The sequence below is a fragment of the Hippoglossus stenolepis genome, chromosome 17, assembly GCF_022539355.2.
Source record: "Hippoglossus stenolepis isolate QCI-W04-F060 chromosome 17, HSTE1.2, whole genome shotgun sequence".
Lineage (NCBI taxonomy): Eukaryota > Metazoa > Chordata > Actinopteri > Pleuronectiformes > Pleuronectidae > Hippoglossus > Hippoglossus stenolepis.
Genome location: NC_061499.1, coordinates 7,117,909 through 7,140,048, shown reverse-complemented (window position 1 = coordinate 7,140,048; position 22,140 = coordinate 7,117,909). Strand labels below are relative to the sequence as shown.

Sequence of the window (22,140 nt, the reverse complement as noted above, 5' to 3'; positions counted from 1 at the left end):
TGATGAGGTGACTGTAAACACCTTCAACAAGTGCCTGGGATGTAATATTTCTAAATTCTGTAAATCACAGTAAACACGTGTTAAATATATTTTCGAGGCTCATGAATACATGACGCTGTAATGTTGTGAACAGGAGCTCGCGTCTCTCGGACAGCCCTCTGATTGGTCCTCTGCGGCACGGGGGGCGGGGCTCGCGACTGTGGGCGTTTCACAAAACCAGGCTCCACGCACCTCCAGCTTCATTCACTACGGATTTGACGAGTTGTCGCGACCTCTCTGCAGTTTTTCACTTCTCCAAAGAGTTGACTTGCTTTTTATTTTTGTTTTTGTGCGTAAAGTGCGCGCAGTGCTCCAGGCGCGCGGATCAACCTCTTCTCGGTTCAACTTTTAGTTTTCTTTGCTTTTAATACAAACCCCCCCCCCCCCAGCTGAGTTGCGTTTCCTCTCGTGCACGCTTCCTCTCCTCCACCATGGATTGGGTTTGGATTGTGGGCTTCGCAGTGAGCGTGTGCGCCTGGTGTGCGTCAGCGGAGCGGCACAGCGTCTACTGGAACAGCACGAACCCAAAGTAAGCATCTGTTGAATCTGCGTTTTTTCTGATTTTAATCCCGTGCATTCGAACCCAACCCCTGCAGCCACTTCTTTACGCATCGTTGCAAAACTAACACGTCTAATATGAATCAAAGACAATCGGTGAGGATCACTATTCAGATGCGTTTGTGCGGTTGCAGCTTCATGCATATTCAAGGCTGTGGTGATGATAAATTTGTGATGGAGGCAACTGCCTGTTGTTGTGATGATAATTCAGAATAGTTGCATGGGAGTCTCTCTCTCTCTCTCTCTCTCCCTCCCCCACCTCCCCATCCCTGCCTCTCAGGGCTCGAACCTGTTATTATGCTTCTGTTTACCTGCAATACTTTGTCTAACCTGTTCAGATTTTATCCATTTCGCAATCTCTCTCTCTCTCTCTGTGTGTGTGTGTGTGTGTGTGTGTGTGTGTGTGTGTGTGTGTGTGTGGCTGCAGCTGTACTACAGGATGAGTTACATCAGGTTTTTGTGATCTGTTTATCTTGCTGAAGTGACAGTGAGCTGGAGGAGCAGCTCACTCTCTGGAGGGAAGGAAGAGAAATGCAGGGACTTTAATTTGGGTGTTTTTTCTTTTTTCTGTGGAGCTCACTTGTTCATTTTAAGGGGGGGGGGGTATGATCTATGATTTCTATTTCCTCCTCTTGACTCACGTACGGCATGTAATCATTTTTCATCATTTGCTACAAGTCTGGGAATTTGTGCTATTTTTCTGCAGTTGCGCCTTCATTCATGAGATTAATTTCAACAGGGGAGGGCTTACATTTCTTCCTGGCAATGTTTTTTTTGGGAAGAGTGGATTTTACAGACCTGAATCACTGCACAACATGTTGAAATATCTGTTGCAATATCCTCCACATCTGACCAAGAGGCCTGGAACCTCTGTGTGGAGAGGTGGGAGGTTGCCGCATCCACTAAATCAAGAGATATTGCATTGGGGGTTTCAACGTGGCTGTCGGGGAGACATAGAGTGTTCATATTTCAGGTGGTAAGACGAGTAATAATGGCGTTTGACAGAGACAGAGGAGGTAACTTGAGAGCTGCCCAGTAGGTCACGCTGTGGGAGAGAGATGGATTGCTCAGGGAGGAGAAATTGGAGCTGAAATTGTCGGGGTTAGGGGCCATTCGGCATAAGTGGGGGTCAATTAGAATTATGGTTGATGATGGCTGGGGCAAAAAGGCTCACGGTAGGGGAAGGGTTAGGTTTACACACCACAGATGAACTTCTACACGCACCCACACACAGACGGGCAAGCACAAACAGAGACTCCTGGCACACAATCACCAGCCAGGACGCTCAATCACACACACACACACACACACACACACACACACACACACACACACACACACACACACACACACACACACACACACACACACACTGACACCGTCCAACTCAATCAGTGTGTGCAAACACATGTCTGGTCTTGGTTTTGAAACACCTAGATACGCAAAGTATTCTCTCAGACGCTCACACTCGAGCGCCATCTCTCCTCTCCCGAGCTCCAGTGCGGTTAAAACTACAGCATTTACTGTTCTCAGAAAGGCCGTAATTACAGCGACAAAGCCTTTCACTGAAAATCAGAATGAAGTCAAAGTCCCCAGATGGAAAAGGCGTTTTGCTGTGTCCCTGCTGCGGAACGACAGTAATCATTCCTGTATATATACTTGTAATCCGTCCCTTTGCACTTGCTATTTTTTTACGGATGACTGTGCTAAATCTCTCCCTTTGGCTACTCTTAATCCTGTATTCCCAGAAAAAGCACCGACATTCTGAGATGTTTTTCTCTTTCTAATTCGGTACTTTTCATCTTTCCCGGCAAGCTGCTCTCCCCCTCGACCTGTTACTCGACAGACGTCCCTCCCGAGATCTCTCTCCCTCCCTTTTGTTTCTTCAGCCTCTTCCATCCCACTGGTCAGGAAGCTGCCGTTAATCAAATCGATCACAGATTGATCACTTGTGGCGCAGGCTCATTTCCTTTTTCCTCACTGTGTCGACACATGCGCAGCTGCCCTGCTCACCACTCACTTCAGTGTGTGTGTGTGTGTGTGTGTGTGTGTGTGTGCTCGCTCGCCTTGGGGCCTGCTGACTCCCAAGGTCGTATCTGCCTGCACTTTAACGACTGCTTTGTTTCAGCGCGAGTGAAATATATTCCCAACAGTGTGTGTGTGTGGGTTTCAGTGCTTCCTGACCTTTTGCGTTGCTGTTGTGTTTGTAACCTTTAGTGTCTGATTAACTGCGTGCACAGATTGATTCCCAGAGAAAGAGGCTCACCGGCGTTGCCTAGTCAGCTGGGGTCCCGGCGTGCCAGTGTGCGTACGTGTCTTGTTGTGAAGGGAGTGACTGTGCCGGAGCTCGCTCACATGTGCAACAATGCATTCAAGTGACTCACACGCTCTGATACACATTACCCCACATCCACACACACACACACATGAGCCACACAGTTGTGATTGATGTTAACATCGTCCCAGGAGCCCTATGGACTCTACAACTCTAACGTGAGGAAATAATTTGCTCTTTCACTCCTTTCCCTCTTCTCCTCGCTGACAGAGCATGAGTCGACCACCACCACCCCCTCCTCTTCCTGCTCCTTCACCTCCTCCTCTTTGTACCTGTCTCTCCCTCTCTCCAGCACCTCCCTCCCCCTCCTCTTGGCCAGGTTCCCTTTTCTCAACTTGGTTCCGTGGTCTGCAGCTCGGTGAATCTGTTAACTGTTTCATGGCTCATGCTCACACACACGCACATCTGATAGAACGTCTGTTTATTTTCACTTCTTTATCTCTTCGTCTTCGTAACCACCGTCTCTGTTATCGTACCACATTTTTTAAAAAACGAATCCAATCTAATTCCCAAGTCTTAACTTTGCTGTTTTTTCCATGAGCTCTTTGATTCTGATAAAAATGCAGCATTCACTTGCAGGTTGTTTTAGCCCACCATTTCTGGAACAGTGATTTTATTTGATTACCTTTTCCAAAGAGGTTATACCCCCCCAGTTTGTTTGTGAGCAATATTGCTCAAAAACTACTGGACTAATTAGCGCAAATCTTGCTGAAAGAATGCCATATGGGTCGGGGAGGAACCCATTTAAATTCAGGGCGGATCCAGGAATTTTTTTAATCCCTCTTTCTAACATTGCTAGATAAGGCATCTTTTTGACAGTTTTACTGATTTCCCATTGGAATTCATAGATCTTGATGAAAACAAATCAGACATATTTATGAGACTGATGCGTGTTTGCAATTTAGTGCAGCTTGATTGAATTTAAGGGGACGAATTGTGCTGTTCTGCCTCAAATCGGGGAGGTATTGGAGCTATGTTTCACCCACATGGAGCATTTTCTCGGTCTTTATCCGACCAGTATGGGTGTTTTTAGGATACTTCCTATACAAATTGGGGAAGGGTCTTTACAGCGAGCCACAGAAAGAGAATAGTAACTGGTGTGACTGATTGGGGGTCGGAGTTCACTATGTGATGAAGTGGCACAGCCTCTATCAGTCTGTCAGTCATTCTGTCACGCCGGCGGTGCCTGAATACTGGCTGCCACTCAGGCCGGCCCCTCTTCACACGGCTGTGGCTCTGCCTCTGGGAAACTGTCTTTCCCCATTCCCTCCTTCACCAGCTTTTATCTCAACTTTACAAGCTGTCCCTTTTCAGTCTATTATTTCCTCACCTCCAACTCTGGCTCTTGGGAAAGGAGGGAAGCAGGCTAAGAGGTGTGGAATTTTTTTATCGTCCTTGGCACCCATGGCAATCCGTCACAAGGCACTTTGCCCTTTCCTTCACGCTTTCTCTCCCTCGCCTAAAGCTTTCTTCTCCTACATCCCCATGAAAAGACACTCCAGTCTTCTCAGCAAACCTTTTCCCCTCTTCCTGGTCCTTTCACTTGTCCGCCTGTCCTCCAGCGTATTCTTCTCCGCTCTGGAGTGCCATCGCTGAAGCAGTGAAAAGAGGTTGAGCCAGTGTGAAAAAAAAACGCAGGACAGAAATTAAATGAAGGAAAAACAAACGTGTAGGAGTAGGTTCAAATGTCTGTTTGCATTCCACGTATTTGAGCGTGTGGATGCCGGAGAGATGAGAGATAAGACTGGGTCGTCTCACTGTGATCTCCGAGTAATCTGAACCGAAGCTACTTTCCTGGGAAAAGCAGCCAGGTTTCCCACTTCACCTATTAATCCAGCCTTCGCTCTAAACCCACCGCAGCCCCTTCCCCCTCCTCCGCTCGGTCGTCATTCTCTTCAGTGAACTCTTTAAATCTGTTTCCATCTTTCTCTCGAATCATCTGTGCCCCCTCTCCTCCCACCACACTTAATCTGTTTTGTAATCTGTCTGGTGAATTCAATCTGGGGGGAAAAATAGTCGGAGAGATTTCCAAACGGATGATAATCGGCTCAATGATCACTGCAGTGTGTTTATGATCTTTCTTGTGTCTGTTTACCTCGGTGACAGTATTGACCAGAGGATATCTTCACCTGGTTCAATATCCCTGCAAGGTGTTGTAGCGCCGCAGTACTTATCGACTGCACTAGACAGTGAATCCAGGCCAAAGGTCTTAACTTCCCGAAGGCGTGCTGGTGGTGTTAGCAAAGTCTGCACGCTGTCTGCTGTGTGTTTCCCTGTGAAGTGCGGCTCTTCCTGGCTACGTCTTTTCCCGGGAAAACAGCGTATCCTGTCTGCACAATAAACAATACAGTTCTCACACACCAACACACGCAAGACCGTAAAAACGCCTGGACTCCCGCAGGGGTCGATTGAATTTCCCAGACTCGTTTTGAGGAGTGAAGAACTTGAAGTGAGTGGATTAGGAGTCATTATTAGTGAGAAGTGGGTTTTCTTATGAGGGGTGTGCTGAACCGTCGAGCCCGGAGGAGGATTTTGGATCACACATGCCACTCTGTCAAATCTCTCTCTGTCTCTATTTCAGATTCCCCTCTGATCAATGTCAACCCCGCCAGCGTTTCTCTGACCCCTGCCCATCCTCGTGCCTCTTCCTTATCTACGCTGCAGACTTCCCCTGCTCCTTCCCACTCTTCCCCTCCTCTCTTCCCTGCTTCAATCACACTTAAAAGCAGAAAGGAAGAGCACACAGATTTAAGATCACACTACAATTATGAGGAGAGCCTGCACAATCGTTCTCATAGTGTGTGTGAGGGGAGACGTACAGAGTGTGTGTGTGTGTCCTCCAGACTTGTTTGTCGAGTCCTGGTGACATTCAATGTCATGTGTTTAGATGAGGAAGAATCAGCCAGCTAAAGTCAGATAATATCTCTGAAAACGAAGCATTGTGTTTGTTGTGTTGTTTAAATAAGGGCCATTGTGTAACATTTGTTTTTGCTCTCGCCTTTTTTTGGGATATGTTTGTTGAAAGTCTAGTGTGTACACATGCACCGCACAGCAAATACTGCTTCCCCCTAGAGGCCGGTTTTATTTAAACCATTTTGAGGACCAGATATCTGTAAGCAAGAGCTGCTGCTGCTACTTCTTCCTACATTTGGAAATCAATTTAATTTAACCGAGGCCTGCGCCAGCATAGAGTAAATTCCCCATGGGATTCATTAGGCAACAAACTCGGACTATGTTTGTGGGGGGAGAAGAACACGGGGCACAACAGCAAAATCCAGAGAAATTGATTTTTGTGCGCAGAAATTTGCCTTCTGAGGAATGTGATGTCATTGGTGACCTTTCTGCTCCGGCCCTTATAAGATACAAATGGCTCATGGGACGGTGTGGGACAGTTGGAAAGAGCATATGTATTCATCTAAGCCTCCTTAGTGCAGTGGACTCAGCCAATTATTTCTCTGCTGGACTTAAAGCTTTGTCATTTTGGCAAAAAAAAAGGAGCCTGGCGAGTTCAGTCAGGATTGCTAGCGGAATGACCAATGATCCAGAGAGACAAAGGTTGAATGGCGGGACGGGGGGAAAGCTGATTGAGACGGATGACGAAAAGTCACACGGTGCGATGAATGAAAGGCTGGAATATTGTGTAAAAAGGGAGGAGCTAAAAGAGTTAGACCATATTTGTTTCTATGGCGACCCCCGGCATACCCACACCGCTTTGTGCTCGGATCTGCAAACAGTGGGTCAGGAAGTTGCATATTTGGAATACCACCGGGAAAGGTTCCGATTGGTTCAGCAAGTTTGGGATGAGGGGGGAGGGAGGGACAGAGTTGACATGAGGATCTGGTTTGCTTATTGAGCGATGAAAGACGGACAGAGAGTGGGAGGGGGGCGGCCGACATTGATGGATGAATGGACGGACGGATGAAACAAAGCGAGTTTGAGCAGTAACGTTAAACAGCGCTGCTTAACTTGGCTGGCGATGAGCCTCAGATGAGCTCTGATGTGCCACCGCCCTCGTGGAGTCACGTAGCTTTCACAGACCCATGTAGAAAGAAACAGCTCCCTTTACGTCCAGTGTCGTTAATTATACTGTCAACACATCTCACTTTCCCCTCTGCGACAATGGACACACTTACACACTTACACACACACACCACACACACACACACACACACACACACACACACACACACACACACACACACACACACAGTCATAGTCACTGTGTCTCTTTCAACTCCAAAACTCCAGTGTAAAGGAGTAATACCCCAGAACAATAGAGAAAAAACAGCACCACCCTGCCTGTCTCACCCCTCAATCTGTACCCAGGGCCCCTGCTCTGGGCCTCGCTGTCCACTCTAAGCCCCTGTATTAAGCAGGGTCTGGTGCTGATGAATGGACCCAAGCTCAGCTTCTGGTCAACCCAATAATCCGGGCTTGAACCAGCCGATTAGGTGGTCCCCACATTCCCGTTCACCCATCTGTGACGTCGGCCGGTCACCTTGTGGGTCACATTAGTAGCATGTGTGCTCCAGGTGAGTTAGACCCGAGCCCCTGTTTTTAGATGCAGTGGTCAGATATGTGCAGTTTGTCCTGCGACGGCCTTTATGGACTTTTAAATAGATTTTTATCGATCTTTAGAGAGAATCATTCCCGTCTGTAGATTAAAAAATGCACAAGGCCGCTCCTTGCTGACTGCCGTCGCACAAAAATTCTCCGGTGCTGACTTGGCGGTAGTCCGACCTTTTGATCCACATCGCGGCCCCTTTCGCTTCTGAGGTCCAGCATTCCACAGGGCGATAGAGTGCAGAGATGAGAGGATGATGGATGGATGAAAGGAGGGGGCAGAGGTGGAGAAGAAAGCAAAACGCTGGCCGGAGAGATTAAAGAAGGGAGATTAGACTCTTGCTCCTGAAGAGGCTTCAATAAATCAGGAATTCCTTCTTAGGAGAGGAGGAAGAGGGACCGGGAACAGTCTGTAGGCGAGTTTTCACCAGATTGTGTACTCTCACACACACACAGTTCATTATTGACATTCATTATCTACCTTATCACAACCGAAACACACTCCCAGATTCCTCAGAGCTCTACAGACACAACACAAACACACACACACACGCACACTCCAACATAAACAATTTAAATATCTCAGAGACACAGACACACAAACCTCTCCGCATACCTGCCATAGTTCCACAAATCATCCTCGACAAGAGAATACGACAACTCCTCAACGCTGTTACTTCAAGCTGCGTCACTGTCACCGAAATAGAGCATTCTGGGATAAACGACGGGCATAAATCAACACGGCCTATTGACGCAGAGAGAGAAACAGTTTGCAGTGAGGGAAATGACAAAGGACGCACACTGAGGGAGACAGAGAGGATTTTGTCCGCTAAAGTGGTGGTGGCATGATTTGACTTTGTTAGCTAAACCTTCTCACACCAAGGGCCGGAGCGTCTCTTTGAACCGCGTCGCTGCAATCAGTTAATTAAGCCGATGATGTGGAGCGTTTCAATGGCGGGGTGTTAGAGGGGAACAAAAGGCAGCGGGATAATTAAAACTATTTGCCATTAATAAAAAAAAAAAGGCGCTAGCCGGCCTCCTCGGGTGCGTATTCAGCCGCCGTCCTCTCCGCTAAGTGAGGTATTCCATCAGCGCCGTGAATAGAGACGCTGTATGAAACGGTGGCATTGATGAAGCAACTGTAGCACTCAAACAGAAACACTCACTGAGAGAAACTTCAAAAGCCATTCCCAACTCAAGGCCTTTGACCCCCCCTCCCCGCCCTCCCAAAAAAAACCCACCCACCCCTCCCACACCTATTCATGCCCTCTGCACCCCTCCCAAACTCTCGGCCTAAAGGGGCTGGGAAGTGGGTAGCAGGAGAACATAATTACCCCCCTCCAGGGCAACTTTAATACCCTTTTTTGTGTTTTAATTGGGCCCCCCTTCGACCCCCTTTTGATGAACACATTGGGACCATACCACGACCAGTTTGTAATCAGGGCTCAGGGTGAGGGAGGGGACTCGGGTGTCGGGGGTTTGCAGGGGGATGATAACTCTGTCAGGCAAAAGGCAGACAACAGTGTTTGTTCAATAGTGTTGTCGATTCGACTAGAATTGAAAGTGGCAGGGGGGGAAAAAACACTTCAGCACCATTCTGGTAAACAGAGCGTGGCAGGCAAACGGCAGATAAGCACTAAGCCGTCTAGACCTCTGCGAAATTATAATTATTGCTCTCGACCCCCATAAAGTTGGCTGGAGCTCCGCTACTATCAGCACAGTTTAGATGGAAGTTTCATCAGTGCAATAAAAAAAGGCGCTTGTTTTCCGACAGGGCCGCGTTGCTGTTGTAACGGTGTTGCCGGCTAATCGGGTCATCAGTATTGAGGGAATGCAGTCAGGCGGAGAGGGGTAAAGGGGAAGGGGAGGGGGGAGCAGGAGTCAGGCCCCGGTGGTTTGGAGCCACAGCGTCTGTCCTTTCACCGGGGGGGTACCAGGGAGACCCCTGGCAACAAACAACAACACCGGCTAACGAGAGACGGGGGCCTGCGCCTGTTCACTTTGATCGTTAGTCACACATATGGACCTTGTCAAACAAACTCAAACTCCCCCAAATGTTTCCTTGTTGGATTTTATGAGAAAACACCCGCTTCCTCTCAGAAAAGGGAAAGAAATGTCAGTTTAGCACAACACAGAACTAACTCGGTGAGATCTGTAGCTCTGATTAAAGAGCAGCCAGTAACTTAACTCGCACTGTTCTGGCCGCCTCTTTTTTTTGTTGAACTGCTGAAAGCTTTGCTGCCCCGTGCATGTATTGATTGCAAAAGCAACAAAACCTTATATTGGACACACATTCTCCTGGTGTGTTGTGAAAATATTTAAGGCTGTCAAACGTCATCCATTCCCAGGGAACCCCTGGTGATCCAAAACAGTAGGAGATAGTAAAGTGATAGTCATCGCATGGGAGCCCAGTACCAGAGGAGGTGTGTGTGTCTCTTGGTTGTTGATAGATGGGAATTACTGGGAATTGTGTGTGTGTGTGTGTGTGTGTGTGTGTGTGTGTGTGTGTGTGTGTGTGTGTGTGTGTGTGTGTGTGTGTGTGTGTGTGTGTGTGTGTGTGTGTGTGTGTGTGTGTGTGTGTGTGTGTGTGTGTGTGTGTGTGTGTGTGTGTGTGTGTGTGTGTGTGTGTGTGTGTGTGTTGCTAGTGGCCAGCGGCCAGCTAGAGCTCCAAGCCAGTGATAGATGGCTTTGGCTGAGAGGAGAGCATTAGCTGTGAGCCGCCCACGGAGCGGTCACTCAGTCCGGAGGAAGGGGACAAAGCTTGAAATACCTTTAAGTGACGATTCCCTGGAGATAAACTCATAATATCGCTGAAAGAAAAATCCAAAGGGGGAGAAGGAATTATGGGCCGTTGGGATACAGCCAATTTAACCTGCCTCGAGTGCGGGTTAACTCGGCCGTATCAACGGTTTTCTGTGAGTGACTCTTTGCACTCGGGTCTGAAGACGAGAGGGAGGAAGTGTAGTTTACTTAAAGACCGTCGTAAAGAGGGTGGAGGAGCAAAGGGAGGGAGGGACGGAGGGGAGGCAGACAGTCTGACTGTCTCTCTGTATTTGTAATGAGAGGGAGTTTGGGAGGAGGCGGTTGCACACTCGTGTTGTGTTTGTCTGCGTGTCACTCTGACCCTAATGAATGGGTTAAAACGTATATGACCTTTTATTTTTAACCCTGTGTCGAGTAAACTCAGGTGTGTTACTGCTTCTCTGGAGACGCAGTTGTCATTAAGGAATCTGCCTCCCTCTCTTTGGGTGGGTGTGGGTAATGGTGGGTGTGTGTGTGTGTAGCCCTGCAGTTGTCGATACTCATCTCCTGTCTTGCCGGGCTAACTGACTGCTAATGTTTCTCTGTAAACATCAATCAACTCCTGTGGGACAAGGGATCAATGTGCACTCACTGCTAACTCTCAGCAGCAGCAGCAGCAGCAGCTACACTGGTCACACGTTCATCCATATTTATGCGCATGTTCTCTTCAGCTCACTCTTCGCCTTATTGCGTTTTCCCTCTTTATTCCTCTCCGACACACATGTACCTCACACACAACCTCTCTCTCTCTATCTTGTTCTATCTCACATTCCCAGACCTCTAAGTCTTTCCTCTGATTTCCCTGTTGTACACCGGCGTGCAGCCGATCAATATATAATCACAGGTTTTGAGGCTTATATTTATTACCGCTCCAATGCTATAACCATGGTTATCAGTCTCCTGCCACCTGCGTAACCCCGCTCTGCCTCCTCCCTCCAGGTTCCTATGGGACGACTACGCTGTGGAGGTGAAGCTCAATGACTACCTGGACATTGTCTGCCCCCATTACCCCGAGGGCGAGGTGCCGTCGCTGGACGCTGAGCGGTACGTGCTCTACATGGTGGAGCTCGAGGACTACGAATCCTGCAAACCCCAATCGTACGACCAGATGCGTTGGGAGTGCGGCCACCCGTTTGCCCCTCACGCCCCTGAGAAGTTCTCTGAAAAGTTCCAGCGTTTTACTCCGTTTACTCTGGGAAAAGAGTTCCGCCAAGGAGAAAGCTACTATTATATCTGTAAGTATAGCTTTCACTCAGATCTTCACTGCCTTCACGGTTTTCCAATGTTTGCATGAGAGTCTGCAGCCCCAGTTGCAGCTCTGAGATAAATGCTAATGTTTCCAAAGTTTCCCATATTCAACATTTTAGTTTAGAATGATCTCATTTGCTGATGGCAATGCCATAAGTTTTGGAGATTGGTCATAAACCAAAGTGTTGAACAAATAAAAGGTTTGACCTAATGATGACTTGAAATATTACAATTCAGCCAAATACTAAATTTAAGGGCAATCAATCCAAGACATTTCAGACAAAACCACAACTCAATGGTGGCATAAGAGGAAAAGGGGGCAACAATTCATAATTTGGGAATTTGTCCCTGGAGTGAATGCCGATTGTATCCATTCCCAAAATCCAGATGTTAGTGGGTAGTTTGACAGTGGAAAAGGGGCTTGACACTGACCGATCGGCGACCTTTCGTAATTGCCATCCCTACATCCATGCTTCTGAAAGTCTCCACTCTGAACAAGTCTTAAGCACAGCGGAGTTGGGTGGTTTTTGGATTCTAGATTTCCTCGGTCGTCTCTTTGAAGCTTCTCACGGACATAAACCGGGGTGCCGCCTCAGTTTGCCAACTTTATGCAACACTCATCTTGCTAGAATGTGACCACAGAGAGTTAGTAATGTTGTCACCCTGACCATGGCTGTAATTAGCTAAACGGCAGGACAAGACACACTTCGCCTGGTCACAGATGGCGTCCTGAATCTTTGTGCCTGTGTCTGCTGCCAAGTGTGTGTGTTTGTGTGTCTGTGTGTGCATGAAGGTGGATTAAGGGGCCAGGGTAGGATAAGTGCATAAGTTAGGATGTTAACACTTGTGTTGTTTGTTTCCCGTCCCTGCAGCCAAGCCTTTGCATCACCACGGACAAGAGTGCCTCAGGCTCCGTGTGGACGTCGTAGCTGCTGATGGTAAGTGTAACCAACCCCCTGGCTGTGAGGCGAACTGCACAGTCACCTCTAATGTCCGGCTTTTGCAAGCATGATAACTGATGGCATTCTTCTTTTCTTCCAGGCTCCCAGGAGGCCAGAGTTGCTAAAGGAGGCACAGGTGGGGCCACAGTTGGAGCCGGGGGTGGGGTTCACAACCCCTCCAACAGATTGCCTGCAGGTATGTTGACCACCCCTGCCTCCTTTCTAATTATACCTGACCTCAGAACAATGCAGGTACATTCAGGATTAACGTCGGGGTGTAAAATATGTGGTAGTAATGTGTCTTCTTTATCTCCCATCTTGAAGCAGATGACCCGGTGGTAATCCTACCAGATGTCCAGAAGAGCGTACGGACGAACTCTGCAGTGGCAGCTTCATCCCTCTCAATCCTCTCATTGCTAGTCCCATTTTCATTACTGCTATTGTTGCACTGAGGGGACATGAAACGACTGCTGTTGGCGGACCTTTTTTTTTTTCTTTCAGGGACTACAATGAAGAAAGTCCGTGGGGATGAAACCACTGACTCAAAAAACAGTTTTTCATGCCCAGTGCTGGCCACAGGGGTAGTTTCTTTTGTTTTTTGTGCTTGCAAAGCATGGACATCGCAGACTTGCGCAACATGTGCCGAGAAACTCTAAAGCATTTGAGACAAAGTACATGTGCTTTGTCTTATTTTTCAAAAGGTGACTGAATGTTTTTTTGTTTTTTCTTGGAAAAAACCAAGCTCTCCTTGATTTGTACTTTTGGTCACATGCACCTCTTTGGATGATAATCCCAGAAGAAAATATGAAGAAGTGGAGGAGATGCCGAAAAACAATCAAGCACAAAGACACCAACCCGTTAGATAAAACTTCAGATGGACATTTAACGGAAAAGTAATCTCTTACCCTTTTGAGCCAAAGATCAGTCATCTCTCCAACTTGTACACTATTCCACCCTTTAGTGTCCTGTACTATTTGTTGTATTGTTCTGTAGCGGTATGGAGTTGCATTGACGTCCCGGGTGATTACTTTCTCTAAATGTAGCATTGACACACGGGGGCTGCTCTCATCACAACCATCCTTTTTTTTTGTACACTCGACCATGTGCTTCTATACTGTAGCACTAATTCTGCACAGTACTGACACACACCACACACTGACGCTCTGTAACACATGGAAACACACAACATTGAGCTGTGTTACTTGTACATTCTGTGAAGATAATTTATAGCATTTGCAGCTGGGACGTTTTACTGTAAATACCATGATCTTATGAAAGGAAATGTTTACTGTCGCCAGCGAGGGGGAGAGGAGTGAGGCGTCGTCTCTCTCTTTCTCCTGGTAGAGTTTGTACTTGTGTGAAAGGAAAAAACGTGCGTATTGAGGTGAGAGGAAGAGAGTGTGTGCGAGCTGCGGAGCGATCGATCGTAAGCATGACGAGACAAAATGTTTTTTCTGCCAAAAGCAAACACTGAGATGTTGTGCGTATCACAGAGAGGCCGGACTTTTCTGTGTGCTGGATCTTGCTCCTGTATTGGTTCAACCGTCTGACACGAAGAGCTGGTATCATTTTCACTTTTTTTTTTTACCTGTCTATCACGGTGCTGCCCTTCATGTAACCAACACCAGGCAAAAAGTAGGCAAAAAAACAAAACACACACACACAAGGTGAAGCAATCAGCTATTTAGACTTTTGTAATAACATCACAATTTTTTTGTATGATTTTAAAAATGTTAGAGTCACCAGTTCGCAGACGACAAGACAAGGCCTCCAAGCGAGACGCCGAGCACATCTTCACCTGACAGGCTAGCTTGATCAACGAAGCACAACAGTGTATGACTACCATTGAAGTCAAGTCTTTTTTTATCCGAATCCTTGTTACCTGATTTTGTACATCTGTAAGTAAAAAGACGTGTATGATATGTACATATATAAATATATATATAGAAGATTATATGAAAGACCTGTTTGATAAATATTCTAAATGTGAACATTTCATGTGAAATAAAAAAAGATATTTTTGGAAAACCAGATCAGCTTTCTTGTGATTATTTTACTGAAACATGAGGCGTGATTACTGGAGCATAGTACGGCTGGCATGGGTCAAGGGTGGGCAACGCTTCCTGTGTGACCAAGAGCACATTATTCCTTGTTTTGTTGTATTCTTGCAAGCGGTGAAGGTTTTCAAGGTGGTTTCCTGCATTCTGTGGCCTGTCCTGAAGTAATTTGTCTGAAGGCCTATTGATCTGTTGTGTCAGAGGGTTTGAATCAGTCAGACTGCCTCTCCAGCATCAACAAAATAAAGTTTAAATGCAGCTTTCAACCAGGAGCAACAGTTAAAGTGTGTTACGGTAATTTTTCTCACACAGTGTTTATACCCTCATATTTTGATGTCATGATGTTGTCGAGATGTGAGTTACTATGATGCAAGGCCAATGCAAAAGTATACATTTGCATAATAATGTAACTTTAATGCTGTAACTGTAATAATCCTATTATGGTTTTTAATGATCTAAAAACAAAAGAAAGTGCCCACCCAGGAGAGGCGGATGTCCAAGTTGTGTCTAGCTTTGGGACTTGTTACTGAGTTGGTCAGCCTGTACGTATCTTAAGCATGAATAACATTGTGCAGGCAATCATGATTTATCCTGAAGAGTGTGAATAAAGATGGACGACCTCTCACAGTCCAGAAATGAAGCCAAAATAACCAGGTTAGTGACGCTAGCATCTTGCACATTTGGAGCCAGCCGGGCTAGCGAACGAGGGATAGAGTCATGGTATCAAGGCGATGCGCACTCTCGACCATCTTTTTATATAATCATATAATTAATGAAAACCAAACGTAACAAAAAGAGATGAACACTTGAACATACGTCAGTGTAATGAGAAAAAACATCTTTGAGAAACATTTGTTTGACATGTGACTTTGTCCATGTCACATCCACTAACATGGATGAGGCAGGCTTTATACTGCAGCCAGCCACCAGGGGGCAATCAGGAGGCTTTGGCTTAACTTTTTGTCCTTTTTAATATAAAGTCTATGACTCACCCTTTATCTTTTCATCTGGTGCCATGATCAGGTCATAAAGTTAACTTGTGTGATACCTTATCTGATCAACTCCAGCAGTGCTGTGTTTATCAATTAGCATATGTAAGCATGACATAACATGACAATGGTAAACATTAAACCATGCTGGCTTTAGCATTTAGCTCAAGGCAACAACTGTAGGTTCTTGCTCTTCACTACACATGTTTTGGGATAAATGTGTAATTATCTACCCTAAATTCAACCCAATAATCCAGCTTCCTAACACAATCATCCTCCTGTAAATGAAAGATCGATTGTTCCCTCTGGAACCCGGCTATAAGGGGATTTTGGTGCTATAAGGATTTTTGGAAAATACCCAAACCATTTCTCCTTCCATTTACAACAGGAAGATCTCATCAGAGGAGCCAATAACACAGATAATGGCTCACGCACACTAATGTGACAGAGGTGAACCAAATCATGGCCAAGACGGGAAAAGGCTCCAGTGCAGAGATGAAAGAAAAACAAGCAGAGCTCTCTTTATTACACTTTCACCATCAGGTTTGCCTTTTGGCATGAAAACACAGGCGTGACGCTTTTTCTTTTATCTCACGCTTCTGTAAATCTTCTACCATGACCTCAACACCCGTCATAACACATTCTTGTACTTTTATCTTAGTGAGGACACTCATTGGCGTGATGCATTTGACAGCCCCTTACTCTAACCATCACAACTAAATTCTAACCAGAATTCTAACCCTAACCCTAAAAGCAAGTCTTCACCCTCAGACAAGCCTTTGAAAAAGTGAGGACCATCCAAAATGTCCTCACTCTGTCAGGTCTATGCTTAAAATGGTCCTCACAAATATCTAAGTACAAGCACACACACACACCTCCTCGGATACTTTGCTCATGTGCAAGTTGCATGACAAGCCATTGTTCTCATCTCTCCTTCTCCTGTCTCCCTCTTCCCAGGGGAGCTTTACGGCCGTGACAGTAAAAACAGCTGTAGCACCAAAAACTGGTGCCGCAGCCTCACAACTCCCCAGTGTTTTCAAAGAGACGGCCATAAATTAAGGCTGGCGGACAGGCCCCTTAACCGCCCGACCCTAAGAAGAGGCTCCGCCGAGTAGCCGCTCGTCAAGAAGAGACAATTCTTTTTATTTACTCGCTCGTTTGACGGACCAGCTTGAGTAAACGTGAGTGGCAAGTGTGAAACCTTTAACGCGGTAATAAATGTAAAGGGCAGTCAAGGGATAAACACGGAGTAAACACGGAAATCAAGAACACCCTGTGAACACAATCTTAGCAAGGGGGGGGGGGAACACGTAAAATGTTTGCATCAGATTTTAAAGCCTCATTTCATAGCTGGAAAGTGATCATGAATCAAACTCTCTGCAAGGCTGTTGATCAAAGTTCTCAGTTCAGTGTATGTAGCCTCAGCTTGTGCCTCTCATGTGTAACTCTTTACTTTTGAGTCACAGCAGTTGATCTTTGGAGATTCAGTTTGCACCAACTGCTTTTTTGACACTTGTTGATTTTATTTTTGCAAGATAATTAAAAAAGAAGCTGAGACTTCTACCCAGGAGGCTGGAAATGAGGAAACAACCTATTACATTTTGCTGTGGATCCGGATCAGAGGGAAGTTCCAGGAATTGTTCTCCTCCTTTCTTTAACATTGACTTTTTTAACATTTCCTTTGCTTAATGAGATAATAATTTATGAATCTTTATGAAAAAAATCTACTGATGTTTATGAATGTGTGACATTTGGTTCAGATCCAAATAAAAATCTGGATGTTCTGATTTTAAATGTCGTTTCATAGGGAGACTGTCGGGCCTTGGAGGAGGTATGTGCTCTAGAATGGCTCTCAGTCGAGCTAACCCCCCCACCAAGACCCAACAATCCCCTTGAATTCAATCAAGCTTCACCAAATGGCACACGCTTATTTTCGTCTGGCTCCAGAAATTGTTCCCTGGGAAAATTGTAAAGGTTGAAATACTCCCGATCTTGCAAGAGAATAAAATTCCTGGATCCACACCAAAAAACGAATGACTTCTTCCCTGACCCATATCGCATTCTTCCATCAAGTTTCGTGGAAATCCGTCCAGTAGTTTCTATGTAATCTTTCTTACAAACAAACGGACGGACGAGGGTGAAACCAAAACCTCGTTGGCAGACGTAGCAGTGTCGACTCTAACTGATGATAAACCATTTTTACATTTGAGTTGAAATATTTTTCATCCCGATGGTTAGAAGAGTCATTCGGGACTGAGGAAAGCTTTTTTCTTTTAAAGACCGCTGAGTATTTATTTTTCCGAAAGACAAATGTGTGATTTAAAGTCAACATGACTGGAGCTAAATTAAATCAAACATTTACCAACAAGCTCCAAAAAAAACCTGGGCTTTTATCAATTTATCAGTCATCGGTGTTAAACAGAGCGAGGAGTGAGCTAACAGTGTGTGACACTACAAACTGGGAGGAGGCCACGAGACGCAGCGAGAAAGATCCATGATTCAGAGCGGGTTTGGCGTGGGCAGCTGGTCCGTCTCCGCATCTCCACACTGGGTCGCGCCATCGCTATCAGCGGGACGCGTGATGACCGGTCCCTGTCTGCCTGCGAGCGTATGTTACTCCTCAGAGGAGCCAGGAGTGTATCTGCCTCACAGGGCCTCTGGGAGGTTACCTAATGTTAGTGTAGCTATTTGTGGCATTTATAAGCCTCGTCGCCGCCTCGGAATGGGAACCCGGTGTCCTGTAAGTATCAGAGCAGCTGTTTATGAGCTAGGAAAGAACAATAGGCTGACCCCTGAGTGACTCTTCACATCGTTGTTTTATGCAGTGATGATGCACTGCATGCTGGGATTAAATCTTGTTCCAGCCTGTTCCGAAGCTCCTTTATTCCCTCTTCTGCCTTTAAAAGCTCTAAGTCAGGGTCAGTGGGGGCGGGTGTGGAGGAAACACCTCAGTTACATATGGAGAGTCAGAGCCTCTGGGTTCACACATTTTGGTCGGCTGCCATTGCCGGCGGTCAGGGTGTGGTCTTCTCTTCCTGAAAAAGTCCTGTCATACACTCTTGGCTGCTGCCGGGCTCATCTGTCTTGTTCCAGCTCATGCTTTTGGTTTCCTGTTGGTGTCACTTAGTCACTCAAACCTTTTCATTCACTCTCACTTCCACTGTTTTTCTTTTCATTCACTCTCTCTGCATCTGTCTGTTTCCAGCTCACGTCGCTCTTTCAACCTGCCAGTGTGGTTCGCCCTCTCTCTATCTGTATCAGACGCATCTGACCTCCATCTCCTTCTGCTCTGGGCCTCGATTACCAGCTCTCCGTCTCTCCTTCTGCCCGTCTCTGGACGGGTTTGAGGTTTTGCTGTGAAACGTGTGGGTGGGAGAAAAGAGAAGTATTTTCTGTGCACAGAAATGATAACCTATCATTTTACAGTCTTGGTTCTCAGCCTGTCTGGATGGATTTGCTCCCAGCAGTGTCACTTTAGTGTCTCTAGAAATGTTTTTTTATAGTGTCTCAAGGTCTGAGTGGGGCCAAGCTGCGGGCACAACCCCGCCGTCCGCTCAACACCCATTAGATTTCCTCCTGTTTCTCCGGCTCTTTTCCCAATTTAACTGACGCTTCTCACCGTGACACTTTGGGACAAGAAGGTGAAGAACATTCTGTGCACGTTTATCGTCTTTCTCAGCCTCGCTCAGTGTCAAGAGAAGAGCAATTCTGAGAAGCAGGGAAGTGGCTGTCATCCCCTGAGAACCACTCACAAAAAAAGAAAACATTCACAAAAACTGAGTGTTTTGAAATCACCATGAAGACGTGTTCCATCACCAAGAGATTTTAGATCACACTGACATCTGTGCAGAACTTCTCACTTTGTGATACAAGAATCAATAAATAATTATGATAATTCTTATTTTAACATGAAAAGCAACTGAAACTCAACTCTGCTTTTGTGTTATTACCTTCACCAAGGAGGTTATGTTTTCGTTTAGTTAATTTGCCTGTTATTTAGCAGGATTACGCAAAAACTAGGTTGTGGTATTTGTCAGAGAAGAACCCATAAAATGTTGGTACAGATCCGGATCAGGGTGTGGTTCCAGACTTTTTTTTCCCACTTTCCTTAACATCGTGGGATTCTGCATTTTCGGACATTTCTGTGCATTTCTGTGTGACTGGATAATGATTGACTGGATTTAGTGAATCAAAATAAACATTTTTAGGGGGTTGATCTTTATTTAGTTACTGTATGGTAATATTTCTTTCAACTATGCCTATGTCACTTCTAGTTTCAGGTCAAATCTAAGGCAAATTGACCTGCTACAGTCAATGATATAATGAAGTTATGTATAAAGTCACCAGTAAAAGGATGAAATATATTAGGTACAGTAAAATAAAGTACTGTACGGTTGTGTTTTATTGTAGCATAAAAAAACAAAACACTGACTGTAAGCCAAAAATCGTATTAAAGCTACATTCAGAACAACTTTGGCCCATAATTAAAAACAACACAGCTCCTTAATTCAGTCTGACAGAACAGCAACGGTGCCAGCAAACTCACACATACACACACATACACACACACAAAACGACAGGTCGACGGGAGAAAAATTGAACCTGACTCAACTTTTGCCACAGAGTAACATGATGTCTTGTGGCAAGACGCTGAGTTGGCGAACAACAGACATGAAAGCATAAACCTACATTCCTGCTGGATTTCGACAAAGTAAATGTCTCATTATTGTGATTTAGTGAATCTGAATCCCGACTTATGTCGTAATTTGGACTCACTATGAGTGTTTTCATTTCTCCCATGCAAAACTTTCATCCATCTTATTATTGTCCTGGTAGAAATGGTCTTACTACGCACGTGAAGCACGGCGAAGCAATTTAGCAGAGAATAAAACGTCCTTTTAGTTTATTTTTAAAGAAAATGAAGCATCCAATTGCCTGTAAGTTTTCACTGATTCATTTCCCAAGAAAGAAGAACAGAGAAAAAAGGGACCTGGACTGTTGAAGTAACTTCAAACCAACAACAGAGGATAATCAGCCGGCAGCTGAAATGACCAAGCACCGAATCAGGGCCCGTTAGTGCTGCACTGCTGAAATGATGCACCCTAATAACAGCTCTCAAAGTCGACGACACTGAATCTTCAAGACGTCCATTGAAATGCAAAGCCAGCTCTCTGCAGCTTTCTCATCGGAGGAGCAGAACTCTCACCTCCGAGCCCCGAGAGCAGGCAAGAGATATAAAGTTACTTTCCAGTCGTTATTATGGATTTTTCTCAGTGTTTCAAGTTACTGCAGCGACTCTATCAGGTGATTCCTCTCTTATGAATCATTGTTACATTTGACAAGGAAACTATGTTTTATCAGTGTTAGTTTGTCTCACATTCAGCAGCATTACACAAGAACTAGAGGGTGAATTACTGTGGTGGATTGATGTGGTGTGGATCAGGGAAGAACCCAATGTATTTTAGTGCAGATCCAGACAAAGGGGTGGATACAGGAATTTCTTTGCTCTTTCTTTAACGTTGCATTTTTCAACATTTTCACCGATTTCGAATCTTGATGTAAAGAATCAGGCGAAAATGTTGAAAAACACCTTATGTTAAAGAAAGTGAATAAAAACCCTGGCTCCACCATCTGATCCACAGCCGCACCAAGATTTTATTGGTTCTACTCTGACCCAAACCACATCCTTCCACCAAGTTTTCGTGGGAACCTGTCCTGCAGTTTTGTGTAATCCTACACAAAAAATATACAAACAAATGGACAGGAGTGAAAACATGACCTCCTTGGCCCGGGTAATGAAATGCAAAGACAAAAAAGCTTTAGTATCTAAGGTGATTTGTGTTGGTGAAGCTTTCATACACTTTTCTGTCTATGCGTGAGATTACACTTCATCACATTTTCTATAATGTAAACGCTCGCAGCTATGTCTGGGATAATGCTTATGTGCTGCATGTTTGGAATAAGGGATTAAAAGGAAAAAGCCTGTTCACATGCACTGTAAATGGGCTGTAAAACGTCTGGCCTGCTCTGATACATGCTTTTGTCTGATAGCATGCAGAAAGAGAAGGTAACAGATGGACGTCTTCAAAGTTAGATTTTGGGGGAGAATGATGACAAAGAGAAAGTGATCAACTATTTCACATGTGGCTACGAGTACGAGCATAACTGCCTGCAGAGGGGAGCCTTTGGTGTAATTGCCAGAGTCGAAGATTTTCTGGTAAATAACAGGTTGCCTTTCATCCAGTCTGCTCGAGCAACAGCTTGCAGACATTCATGGGGGGTGACGTTGCGAGGCACGATGGGGCTGCAGCCAAAAGGCACAACAGGCAGAGCTTGCACAGAGAACTGCCAACTCTTTTGCATTTGTTCTGAAGTTATGGGAGCTTTTGAAACCCTATAATGACGCCTTTAGCCGGGCTATGCTTTGTTTATGCACAGCAGGGACTCAGTGGAAATGAGCAGAGGCAGCCTTTTGAGGCTCACACAAAAGACCTGCACTTGCCAACATCGGATTTCTTCATATTTATCTTGCATTTTCTGATTGGAACAAAGGAAGCGCTGTTTAATGTATGCTCCACGTCGTTAGCTGCATAATGGGACAAAGGAGA

General features: G+C 45.6%; 1 protein-coding gene across 2 annotated transcripts; it reads left to right on the top strand.

Annotated features, from left to right (window-relative positions):
- The first annotated feature begins 247 nt into the window (after nt 1-247).
- On the top strand, nt 248-14,517 carry efna1a (ephrin-A1a). Of its 2 annotated transcripts, none has more exons than XM_035183580.2 (5): nt 248-568; nt 11,237-11,532; nt 12,418-12,483; nt 12,587-12,682; nt 12,814-14,517. In XM_035183580.2, exons 1-5 carry the CDS (start codon nt 471-473, stop codon nt 12,936-12,938), a joined length of 681 nt encoding a protein of 226 aa, XP_035039471.1. In that variant the 5' UTR covers nt 248-470; the 3' UTR covers nt 12,939-14,517. The 2 variants fall into 2 exon arrangements, with proteins under 2 accessions (XP_035039471.1, XP_035039470.1); XM_035183579.2 differs by having other exon boundaries at nt 12,811-14,517.
- Nucleotides 14,518-22,140: the final 7,623 nt, after the last annotated feature.